The 13,085-nt window shown below is 42.5% G+C and overlaps 1 protein-coding gene across 3 annotated transcripts in view; it reads right to left on the bottom strand.

Annotated features, from left to right (window-relative positions):
* Positions 1-218: 218 nt before the first annotated feature.
* Positions 219-13,085, bottom strand: part of PTCD2 (pentatricopeptide repeat domain 2) — a 29,525-nt gene continuing 16,658 nt past the window's right edge. For 2 of the 3 annotated variants that reach the window (XM_040262695.1, XM_040262693.1), the window contains 3 exons: positions 11,314-11,388; positions 4,058-4,171; positions 219-1,223 (listed from right to left, as the gene is read on the bottom strand). In XM_040262695.1, coding sequence (XP_040118629.1) covers positions 999-1,223; positions 4,058-4,171; positions 11,314-11,388 — 414 coding nt within the window. In that variant the 3' untranslated portion in view covers positions 219-998. The remainder of the gene's footprint in view (positions 1,224-4,057; positions 4,172-11,313; positions 11,389-13,085) is intronic. The other variant, XM_040262694.1, reaches the window with a different exon arrangement.

Raw genomic sequence — 13,085 nt, 5'->3', positions numbered from 1 at the left:
CCTCAGAAAAGGCATGACCCCTCAGGGGCTGGGCTGCAAACCTTCCAGAGACAGGTCTCTACAAGGAAGCTCTGACCTGCTGTCATGATATATCTATTTAAAAAATAAAAATAAAGCATCCAAGGAGAGAAAAGAGAGAATCATTAACAAATATGAGACAAACTATAGGACCAAGTATTATGGACTATATAGAGAACTGAAGAATACAGAGAGCGATATGAGGTTATATTGACTTTTATTTTGAAAAGCACATAGACTGCCAATGACCAAAGTGATAACCATCTGAATTTTGGCTTATTATCAGTTCTGAGAGTTAAATTCTGGTTTTGTTTGTCCTGCTGAGAAAACAAAATGTTTCCTCAGGACACTTTCAATTTCTTAATTAATTTTTGAAAAAAACTTGACCCTACTGAACCTTGAAGTGAAAATTTCAAAACAGTATGCAGAGTCACATAGGCACTATTATTTTACAGCTAGAAAAATGAGGGCTCTGGTGTCTTGTCCAGGGTCACAGGTAACAATGACAGAAGCAGTGAGAAAATCCTGGACTGTTTTCCAGGATGGTAGCATAGGGTTTCAGACCTCCTTAATTCAGTAAGGCTATAATCTGCAAGTAATTACTCCCCTGAAAATCAGTCAGATGGCCACTTACAGTGACATTCCTTCCTGCTAGTGTTATTGGGTTCCACGCTGGTTCTGGGAGCTAGACCGGAGCCTGTGGCCATGTTCCTTCAAGGATCCTCAGCCCTTTTCACAGAGAAACCTCCTTCCTTCAGGAGCCGAGCTTTCCACTTCCTGTGTCTAGATCTCATGGCAGCACAAAATATGAATGTCTCAAGGCAGCATGCCAGCACTCGGTGAACTTGGAAATTCAAGGAGACCAAGTGTTGATTCGTATAGTGTCCACTGGAATACAATGCCTGATTTCCTAGGAAGCCAGTGAGTCACTGAAGGCAGACCCCCTCCAACTCAGACCTACAGGAAGCTTGAACCCAGGGTTACTCAGCCCACAGGGACTGGCTGAGTGGCTGGAAGGTCCGACGGCTGACTGTCCTCTTGTTTAACAGCACTGTGTGAGACTGCCTGTCGCTGGGGGTGTGGCAGAGCAGGGCATCCAAAGTGTATGCGGTGACCTGTCCATTTGTATGCAGTTTCTTGTTAAGCTCATCAAATTTGGCCAGGAGAGTGGGCACGTCCTTCACCTTTTCCCTCACTTTGACCAGCTGAAAAAAAGCAAGAGCGTATAGTTACATCCCTGCAAGACTTCTTCCTTGTTCTTTTTATCCTCCAAGAAGCAGAGATATACATGCCAAAAAAAAGTAGAGTGTGCATTTAAGTGGTAAAAAATGAGGATACTGGGGCAGAGGCATGATGACGATAAGGGATCCCACAAGCGTCAGACAACGTTCGGATCAGTACTCGAAAAGCACCCCTGATATTTTATAAAAGGGGGAGGGGTTCGAGTGGCGCACACTACACAGTGAAACATACCCGGGAAAGGAGGGCAAGAGCGTCAAATCAAGTGTGTCCAATTTAACGGTAAGAGCAGGAGGCAGGGCCAGATGATGTAGGGCTTTCTGGCTCGTGGTAAGTTTTTTGGAATTATTCTAAAAGCCATCAGAGGGTCCGAATGAGGACCTATCTGATGTAGATTTAAAAAGGCTGTATGGAGAACTAGAGGTACAAGGATGTGGAGACTAATCCAGGGGTGCTGGTCATCAGGCAGGTGATGGTTTAGACTGAGAAATGTATAGAAAAGATGGAGAAGTAGATGTAAATATTAGAAATCTGTTTTGGAGATTAAACTGAAAGGATTTATTGTTGAGGGGGAAAGGGAGGCATCAGAGATAGCTTTCCAGTTTGGGCTTTAGTAGCCCGGTGATGGGGGTGGTCACTGTCTGATATGGGGAAGACGGGAGGGTGAGATTTAGGGAGGGAAGACCTAGAGCTGTGTCTTAGGCAAGACTGAGGTGTCTGCCAGACATCCAGGGTCTGAGGCATGGGGGCAAGGTCTAGACCAGGGGTGTGAATATTAGCATCGTAAGTATATGAATGGGACTTAAGTCTGTAGAAATGGGTGAACTCAGAATTAGAATGTGGAACCACCTTCTGAACAAAACCACCATTTTACTTACTTTAGTTCTTTTTAACAATATAACAACATTCTTGATATTTAGAACTAGCTCAAAAGCTGCTGGGGTTTTAGGGATCAATTCCCTTCTCAAGCAGATCCCCAAGTGGCCTCAAAGCAACCAGGGGACACACTGAACCAGAGGGTGAGCTTTCTAAGTAAATCAGCCTTATAGGCTTAGAGGGGGAAAATCAGAGAAAAACCATCAGTATTTTCCAGCGTGAAGTTTGTCTAGATGCTTTGAAGTAAAGTGAAGTGAAAGTCGCTCAGTCGTGGCCGACTCTTTGCAACCCCATGGACTATACGGTCCGTGGGATTGTAATCTGGGCAGATTGTAAGGGGCCAGGTCTAAGGGAAGGGCTGATTAACGTGAGTGCTAGTGAGAACGCGGAAGTCGTGTCAGTGCTGCACACACTTGCACACGACTGTGTATGTTAAGACCAGCTTACATCTCTGGTTTCCCTGCTTTTCTAAACATATTCCAAAAAGGCTTAGGTAAGTCACAACCTACAAAGAGTGAAGATCTCAGATAGATCTTTACATTTAATCATGACCAGTTAGCTTCTCCACAGGCTCCCTCTGCCAGCCTTCAGCTGGGGGTGAGGGCGGGCACAGGGCTGGGACGGCCACCGTGTGGCGGAGGGGAGGTCGCTGCCACTGTGCTCTGCTGCCAACCTGCCATCTCGGGTGCCAACTGGGACCCAGCCAGGACCCAGCTGCACAAGGCTGGGGAAGAGGGAGAAAAATGGGGAGGACCAACCAACAGGCCCCTGGATTAGTCAAAATGACATCGCCAGTATCATTACCAACAAAGTGATCCCTGCCAATAATTAATGATTTCTTTACCGTCTCTTTCCCCCTTTTAGGTTATATATGACTAGCAATGTACAAACTACTAGGTTCAAATGACTAGCGATAATTCCTCTTTCCGTACTTAAGCCATACTTTAAAACAAAAGTATGACATTTGTTTCATTTTGCTCTCAGTGTTTCGAAATTGCTTCTTTTTATTTAATTTTATTTTATAATCTTGCAAAACAGTTATATGGTTCTCTCAGTTGGTTTGTTCAGGAGCTTAGAGAAGCTTTACTCTGGTCTCATATCTGGCAGGTCTAGCACCTCTTCTTTCACAGAGTTTTCCCAGCTATTCTCGCTAGTTTGCTCTTTCTACTAAACCTTAACGATGGAAAAAACCTAATAGTATTTTTATTGGAATGTTACATTATCACGTCAACTTGGGAAGGGCTGACTTTATGAGCTTGTCTCTTCCTATCTAAACACCTGCCATATCGTTTCACTTGTTTAAGTAGGGGAGGTTTTTTTTTTTTTTTTTGAGGATGAGAGATTAGAGCCTACTGTTTGCCTGTGGGATGATTCACAGCAATAGAGATGATGCTCAGAAGAAGGTGATACCACTTCTGGGCTCATGCCCTGGGTGGGGTCAGAGGGGCTGGGCTCCCAGGCTCTGGAGCGGGGCCCGCAGTCACCACGGCTTCAGGAGGGAAGACCGAGGAGGGCGGGAGAGGGGCAAGGAGGTGTCAGTGTGGCAGCAGGTCTCCTCTGATTGCTTCTGTCACCTCTGCATGACAGGAAGCAAGGTCATCAACTCAGAGTAAGGAATAGGGAGAAGGAATTGGATGCTTGAGGAGAAAGGAAAAAGAAAAACAAAAAAAGAGCTGATACCCATAACACAGTGTGGGGAAATGAACAATGTAAAAGAAACGAGTTTTCCTAGAATTTCAGAGGACGCGTCGTGTTAGAGGGGACGTCTTTGCACTCAGGTGTGGAAGTCTTACAGCAGGAATGACAGAGAGGCGGCCAGATTTACCAGGCTCTGTAAGGAGGCGGCCTGCAGGGTTAAGGCACCAAGTGGGCCTCTGAGAGTGCTCCTGCGCCTTCACCTGAATCCTGCAGAAACCGCACTTACCACTTCTTCTGAGAATACATGTCTTTTCACAAATCTTGATCGATTTCCCTCTGTGGCATCCTTTAATATGTCTATTAGAGTTTTCAACATATTTGACTGGATATGGATCATAATCTGAATAAAAAGAAGAAACAAGAGAAACAAAACTGAGCCTGTAATCAGCACTGAGAAATGCGCCCTGTGAGAGAAGGAAATGGCAGCCCACTCCAGTGTTCTTGCCTAGAGAATCCCAGGGACGGCGGAGCCCGGTGGGCTGCCGTCTGTGGGGTCGCACAGAGTCGGACACGACTGAAGCGACTTAGCATGCATCTATGCACTGGAGAAGGAAATGGCAGCCCACTCCAGTGCTCTTGCCTGGAGAATCCCAGGGATGGTGGAGCTTGATGGGTTGCCGTCTATGGGGTCGCCGAGTCGGACATGACTGAAAGCAACTTAGCAGCAGCAGCATGAAAGCCTATGCTTTTCATGCTATTTCCAAATCATTCGTGTGCACAGGTTCAAAAGTGCTTTGAATGAATGCCCACCAGCCAAAAAACATGTTTTCCAATAGCTAATAAAAACACTACAGCTTCAGAACTTGTCACAAGGCAGAAATGGAGAGGACAGGGATCCTGCAGTCTGACACACTTGGGTCAGAACCCTGGCACTGGCAGTTATAGCTCAGTGACTCTTGTCAGGTGTTCGATCTCTCTTTCAATATCTTTTTTTGTAAAATGAGGAAAGTACCTTTACAGCTCACATTTTGTGTTATTGTGAACATTAAACATCAACACACAGAAGGTCCTCAGTAAACATTACTATGAGTTTCTTCCTATTTCCTCTGTAGTCAGAGAATATGACAATCAGACAATCTCATAAGACTGGCTCTGGGGCAAAAGATACCTTTACCTTTTTAACTTTTTTGGTTAGGAAATTGCAAGCATAGAGATTGTTCAAGCATAAAGTGGAAGCTGGTTAAAGTCTTAATGAGGCCCTCCTATTTACATTATAGTTATCAAACTGGGTACTGTACTTGGCTTTCAAAATGGTACCACTAACTACTTTCCATCATATACAATTAACATACTGGAAAAAAAGAACACATTTCCGCTGCACCCCATTACCAATGTTCATTGGTGTAATTTGAAGAATACAGTAAAGTTTAAAGAAAATGAGAATAATTCAGAATTCACCAACTAATGTTAACCATTGTTTATAATCTCATGTATTATCCTCCAAATCTATTAATTTCTCCAATTCTGCTTCTTGATCAATTATTATGAAATGAATACTTTCTCATATCATCAGGAAGTTTTAGAAAAAAATAAAACCTCATTTCTTTAATGATGAATGCATAGCAATCCATCATATAAGTAATGCATCAAACAGAGCAATACCATCTTTATCAATAAATGTTCAGGTATTTTAAAAAATTGTTACTTTCTTAGACTTGACTTCCATAAGTGAAATTATAAAATCAAAAGGTATAAACATTTTTAAGGCTCTCTATCTTTAGGAGAGATTTTCTGAAAGAGATGTTCCATTTTTATACAAAACTAGCTAAATTTTCTTACTAGTCCATTTTATAATATTGTATGCTTGCTGAGCATACAATCAGGATGAGGGGTTATCTTTGGTTCTACAGAACAGAATGAAATGACCACAAGTAGCCTAACTCCAAAGGACCTGATCTAAGTTTAATGTTCAGAACACAGGTAGAATTCTTTGTCAGGAGAGAACACTCCATGGGTTTCTCAGAGTCAGGTGGAAGCACTGACTGCCTTTAGTCCAGGCTGTATTTTCAAGGATCTCTGTACAACCAGCGGCGTGGGAGGACAGAGAGTGTTTAATGCAAAGCTGAGGGCAGGTATACTTACTGCCCATTTTAAGAGATTTGAGTTTTCCAAGTTCATGGTTCCTCTCTTAAAACGTAAACCCCTGTGTGTGCAAGAGACGCATGGACCTCTTCATGTTGCTCTGTGGGAACTGGGCTCAAGAAGCTGAAGCAAAGATGTTCATCCTCTGGCCGCTGCTCTTGCCCTGAGTTGTAAACCATCCTTCATCTCTTGGTGTCTCATGTTCTCTAACAGCAACCAGGAAACTGTGGCAGGCTGACTTACTAGCTTGGAAGTAGAGTAAAATCTCTAAGTCTTAATAGTTCTCAAACAGTTTTGTTAATAAAAACCAATCCCAATTTGGTTAGCAGTGGTCTCTTGTGTCAAAGCCAAGGACAAGTCTGATCTTGTTGTTGCTACATCTGCAGTGGCTGGCACCGAGCAAACTCTCAATAAGAAATGAGAAAGGGAGTGTAGGTCCCCAAGCAATTTGCAAGGGTAAACCTCCTGGAGCTCATGCTAGAAACTTATCAATGTATGCATCTGGAAGATTTCAGCTGTTCTTTCCCAGCTTCTCTCTTGCCTCCAGCAGCTATCTCTGATTCAATAGGGATTTCAAGAATGAGGTTCAGTATTGAACTGTATTGATGAAAGGCAACATAGGTGCGGTGGTTACTGATGAAAGGCAAAGAGAAAATTTAAAGCTAGGAGCTTGTCTCAAACTGAAGTCTCAGGGTACAATTAGAAAAGCTAAATCAGGGTACAGTGCTTTGCTTTCATCTCACAGATTTCAAACAAAAGGCTAGGAAAATTGAATTAGCAAGGAGCAGGGGGGATTTTAGTTAAGGAAAACTACTCAAAGAACATTCCTGCCCCTCTGATTTTCTGAGACCTCAAGAAATGTTAACAAGTCACTGGACACCTTTGACCAAAAAAGGAAACAGAAGTCCTGAACATGCAGAAATTTGCATTTCTTTTTTCAAGTGTGCTATATTTGAAGTAGAACAGCATAGTGTGGTAGAGAGTGCTAATTTTCTAACCAGTATCCATTTTCCTTTTCTTTTTTTTTTGATAACTGATGCCGTCATGTATAGAACTCAAAAACTGTATTTCTCAGGTTTGTGTGCAACTAGATGTGGCCATGGGTTTAAGCTCTTGCTAGTAACATGTTAGTACAAGTTGTTGGGTGAGACATTTGGGAAAGCATTCTTTTTTTCTTTTTGGAGGATAACTGCTTTACAATAAGGGACCAACTTCTCTGTCCTCCTGCATTCTCTTATTTCTTGCTGGAACAGATGTAATGGATGGAAGTCATGTGCTTAGGATGGCGGTGTGGAAATACAGAAAGAGGCCAGGTCCCTGATGACATTATGGAATGTCATACCAGACCTATAGCAACCACCTCTGGTTTTCTACTTGGAAGAAAAGGAAAGCCTCTTATTTGCATAGACTTTTGTTATCTTTAGAGTCTGCCTTGCTTCCAATCAAATGCAATTCTCAAACATATTAAGTGAGATGATGCCACAAAGGGTTTTATAAGAAATTATAATAAGTCCTGCCTCCTTTCCTACTTGGGCAGCCTACTAGACTTGCCATCTGAGCTAGGACTTTAGGGTGACCTTCGTGAGTAGAGAAACAAACATTAAAACATTCACTTGTGTTAGATAAATGATAAAAGCAGTGAAACTGACCCCTTGGAAATTCCCCTGCAGAGTAATTCAGTTCCAAAATGGGTGTAGATTTCTGCAGAGATGATTAGAATTCAAATAAAATTGGTGGAAAACTCCCCTTTGTTGGCCTCTGCTACTTTCAGACATATTTGGAAGTGAAAAGCAGTCCTCTGACATTGAGCAGCGATGCTCCAGAGGGGGCTCTGGTTCTTCTGGGATCGATGTGTTTAAGTTCAGAAAGAAGGTCAGGGTCAGCACGCATGTGCCTCGGTGAGATCGCGTGCTCCGTCAGGCCTGTGTGAAACAAGCATGAGCTGGGAAATGGGAGACCAGGTCCTCTGGGCTGTATCAGCAGCAGGAGCAATTTCAGTGAAAAGAAAATTAGGGTGAGGAGGAAAAATTAGGTAAGTTCAAATTCCAACTGGCAGCAAGAAAAGATTTTAGTCTAAGGCATGAATTTTTAAAGATCAGGAAAAAAAAACCAACTTCATTTATTTCTGCTGATACGGACTGAATGGACTCTATTCAGCCTACTTGTCAGGTTTCCATTTCTGAATAATTAACAAATCGCCCTTATGGATTCTAAGTAGATGACTCAGCTTTGGAGAAGCTAGGGCCCAATAAATTATTTTTTAAAGACCTGCTCTAATAGCAGAGACCCAAAATCTGAAAGATTTCTAAACATGAGAATGGCAACCATCTCTTTTTCACCATACCCAAGAAGAGGAAACAAGCTTATACTGAAATAGGAGAAATTTACAAAGGACATTTGGAAGAATTGCCTGAGTGACAATTTTTAAACAAGAAAACTCTCTAAGTGTCTGGACAGTGGATAATACCATGACCTAGTTCATGGAGGGGATGATTCATATTCAAGATCAATTCAAGGTTTCTTGGTGCATGTATTGGCTGTCTCCCCTAACTCCCTAGCTCCCCCAGGAGGAGCTGCTGGGCTGCCCTGGCTCACGACTGCACTCCCTACCATGCTCTGGATTTCTCTTCTGACTGAGATGGACACTTTAGTCCTTGGCAGACTCGTGTTTTATTTCTACCACGCCTTTCTCATTTGGGGGGAAAAAAATCATTACTAGAGTCTCATAACAACTGTGAGAGCGAGCCAAGGATTGAACAGATGAGGAATGTAAATTCAAGGACATGGAATATGTGTACCAACAGCAGATTCATTTTTTAAAATCCAGTCCTGTGTTCCCTTCCTTATGCAGGAGGAGCAGTTTGCTCCAATCCTAGATAAAAGGCACACAGTGCTAATCTCTGTAGGTTTGGAGTGGTGGGGAAACCCTAGGTTTGTAGTCAAACAGATTTGTTTAATTAGCTGCAAGAAGAACCTAGGTAACGTCCTTACCCTTTGAATCTTCATTTTCCACATGTATAATATGGAGAAATACTGTTCTAACAATGTTCTATAAGTACCTAGCATGGTACCTTAGCTAAAATAAACGAAAATTCTGCCAAGCTCACTGCCTTCCATTTCTCACCAACCTTTAATGATCTCCCCACACTAGCTTCAACTCTAGGAAAAGCTACTAATGATCCACGTAAACCTTTTCTCTCACACTCTCCTGGGCTTCTTTCCCACCTGATGCTGTGAACCACCTGGAGTCCTAGCAGTTCTGCAGCTCTCCAGTCGTGAGATGAGTGCATCTGCAGGGCAGGCACTCTCTCTCAGAAGCAGATATTTACTTAGAGACCCAGAGCCATTCACATCCGGTAGTAAGCAGAGAAGGAAAAAAAAAAATCACATATTATGTCTGCTGAAAGATCTGGCTTCCTAGTCTGTTGGGCTTATTGGCTCAGATGACCTGGGATTCTGGACTCTGGACCGTTGCCATCTTGGACTCCTAGATCTGCTGCAGCTGAGAGCTTCTACAGGCTGGCCCACAGTTTCCGCTCCAGTGCCCTGTCTCAGCCAGGGCCTGCCTGCAGAAGGTGATGGCACGTCGGGCTGTCAGCACTCTTGGGTGTCGACAAGAGTGCTATTCCTCCCTTGCCTGGGTGCTATTCCTCCCTCCCTGGTGCTATCACTCCCTTGCCTTTTTCTGACACCTCTTCTGCTTCACCACTGATGCCTTGTAAACTCATTTCTGGGAGCTCTTTCTCCCTCTCTTATGACGGTCATCAGTTTATATCAGATCCATTACCAGGTTTTACAGATGAGCTCTTAACTGAGCATTGACACTCATCCCTGCTCAGGGCTCATGCCCTTTGCTAACCACAAGATCTCTGTTAGGGTATTTTTCTAATATTTAGTCTCTTCCCTTCTAAACCCACCTCTTTTTCTTTTTTCCAGGCAGGTTCTCTGCTATCACTGTCTCCATCTTTCTGGTTCCCTAGGTTCATCTTTCCCTCCTGTGTAAGCATTCTGAAAAGTAAATATGAGGTCAGATATATGGTCTTCTTATCTCAGACTTCTTGCTGGAACTTGTTACCCAAAGTTTACCATAAGGGCTTATCTAGTCCTTTTCTTGAAAGTCATCTGGGCACGGGTCTGGGGATGACAGTTAAGGGTAATTATGAGCAGAACTAAAAGCGTGGACGCTTGGAGTTCTGCCCAATTCCTATTCATAGGTCCTAGGATTTTTACAAATAAATAATCCTTTTTATTTAACATATTTCATTTTAAGCAAATACTACTGGTATTAGCAAACATCACTGAACACTGACTACATGCCATGCAGTAAGTGTGCTGTGCTAATTACTCTGTATGCATTATTTATTCAATGAAAGAAGGCATTATTACTAGTGTTATTTCAGACAAAAGGAAAAATGGGGTCCACAGAGGTTAAGTACCTTTGACTAAGGAATCAGAGCTAGGAGGAGAACGAACAAACTGACCTGCAAACTAGAACCCTCAGCAAAATTAATCTCCCAACAGAGAATGCCCTTTCCCCTGCACCCCTCCAGCCCACAGCCCTGTCCTCCTTCCGAACCTACTCAGCACTTCTCTCCTCCCCAGGCTTTAGCTCCTGCTGGCTGGCCCTTCCCTCCCCAGCCTGGAACACCACTCTGGCTAGGACCTGCGATCCCAGCTCAGGGCATCTTGGTGTTCACACATTTCTGTTCTTCTGACAATGTTTTCCTCATCTTGGTCCCTTGATGTTTCAGGAGACTGTAAGTTCTAGGGGCTTTTTTTTCAACTCCCCACAACACAAATGTAGTCAGCATATAAGCAGGGCCTCAACAGGGTCTGGCTGAGTGGGTGCTGTATGTGTCTTTAATGACAGGAGAGTCTCTTAGTCTTTTCATTGCCCCAAGCAGGTGAGGATGACTCACTGGGTAGACAGGCCACGGCAGGCTGGGAAAGTAAGAATGAGAATAGCGAGCATTTATTAAGTGTTTCCCAGGTTAGATACCACCTTCTGCACTGTGGATATGCTGGCTCCATGAGTCAGGTACCATGGATAGGAGGCAGTCAGCATGCAGGCTTTTCTTAGAGTCTCAGTGAAGAGAGTGCAGAGCCCATCCCCTGTCTCTAAATCGACAGCCTTCTGTAGTCCTGTGCTACACCTGAAGCATTTAGCCACCTCTTCTGATGAGCATGTCTGTGTTTCCCACCTATTTCTAAACAACTGGAAGCTCATGTTGACTCCTCTCACAGGGCTCTACTATAACTTTCACACAGTGATTGATAAATGAACAGAATGAATAAAGACCTTGGGAGATCAAAAGTCATTTGTTGTATACAGACAAAAAAAAAAAAATCCCTTTTATTACATTTCAAGCCTTACTTTAAAACCATAAACACGTTACTTACATTTAAATTAGTGCAGATTATGCTTTCTGGGTTCATGATTTGAGAAAAAATGGATATAGCTTTTGCCACCTGGTTCTAGAAGGAAGAAAAATAAGTCAGACCCTCAAGTCATATAAACATTACTCTGCTGTAATAAAGATGATTTAAAGATGTCAAAATAGTCCTATCCATGGTGCCCCAGAGTTTTGAAGTCCACAGAGAAAAGAATGTTTTCTAGTAATCAAAAATGAACATTCTGTAAAATGTTTCCGCTGTGGCATATTTCTTAATGTTTTAACAACCTGCCTGAGTTCCACGTTTTAGGATGGAGGCATAAAGTTGGCATGTCCCCTCTCTCATTGGAATGAGCTCTCAAAAAAAAAAGCAAGTGTGAGAAATAGAAATGCAAACCCATTTTTGGCCTAATTAGAACACAGCAGAAACCTCAAACCAAAGAAAAGGTTTGCATTGCCAAAAACACTGGAGATGCAGCTTGGGTGAGCTCTGGACGGAACAGTAAGAGGAGGACATGGCTGCATATCCCAGAAGAAGCACAGAGTTGTCCTTAAAAGCGAGGGCACAGCTGGAAGTACTCACTTTCTCTTTACAATGGTGGTGGGAGAGTTCAGAACTAGTAGTGAGATCTCTGGATCCTTTTGATGGCAGATGTGAGGCTAATTAAGAATTTACACAGATCAATGGAATAAGATAGAAAACCCAGAAATAAACCCATGCACCTATGGGTACCTTATTTTTGACAAAGGAGGCAAGAATATACAATGGGGCAAAGACAGCCTCTTCAATAAATGATGCTGGGAAAACTAGACAGCTATGTGTAAAAGAATGAAATTAGAACACTTCCTGACATCATACACAAAGATAAACTCAAAATGGATGAAAGACCTAAATGTAAGACCAGAAACTATAAAACTCTTAAGAGGAAAACATAGGCAGGACACTCAATGACATAAATCAAAGCAAGATCCTTTATGATCCACCTCCTAGAGTAATGGAAATAAAAACAAAAGTAAACAAGTGGGACCTGATTAAACTTAAAAGCTTTTGCACAGCAAAGGAAACTATAAGCAAGGTGAAAAGACAACCCTCAGAATGGGAGAAAATAATAGCAAATGAAACAACTGACAAAGGATTAATTTCCAAAATATACAAACAGCTCATACAACTCAATAGCAGAAAAACAAACAACCCAATCAAAAAGTGGGAAAAAGACTTAAACAGACATTTCTCCAAAGAAGACATACAGATGGCTAACAAACACATGAAAAGATGCTCAACATTGCTCATTATTAGAGAAATGCAAATCAAAATTACAATGAGATATCACCTCACACCAATCAGAATGGCTCTCATCAAAAAGTCTGCAAACAATAAATGCTGGAAAGGGTGTGGAGAAAAGGGAACACTCTTGCACTGTTGGTGGGAATGCAAATTGATACAGCCACGATGGAAGATGGTATGGAGATTCCTTAAAAATCTAGGAAGAAAACCACCATATGACCCAGTAATCCCACTCCTAGGCATATACCCTGAGGAAACCAAAATTGAAAGAGACACAAGTATCCCATTGTTCACTGCAGGACTATTTACAATAGCTAGAACATGAAGCAACCTAGATGTCCATCGACAGATGAATGGATAAAGAAGCTGTATACATGCACAATGGAATATTACTCAGCCGTAAAAAGGAACCCATGTGAGTCAGTTCTAATGAGGTGAATAAACCTAGAACCTATTATACAGAGTGAAGTGAGTCAGAAAGAGAAAGCTAAGTA

Source organism: Oryx dammah, unplaced genomic scaffold, assembly GCF_014754425.2.
Source record: "Oryx dammah isolate SB20612 unplaced genomic scaffold, SCBI_Odam_1.1 HiC_scaffold_20, whole genome shotgun sequence".
NCBI classification, from domain to species: domain Eukaryota; kingdom Metazoa; phylum Chordata; class Mammalia; order Artiodactyla; family Bovidae; genus Oryx; species Oryx dammah.
Note: the sequence above shows the minus strand (reverse complement) of the source record. Positions and strands in the feature narration are given on the sequence as shown.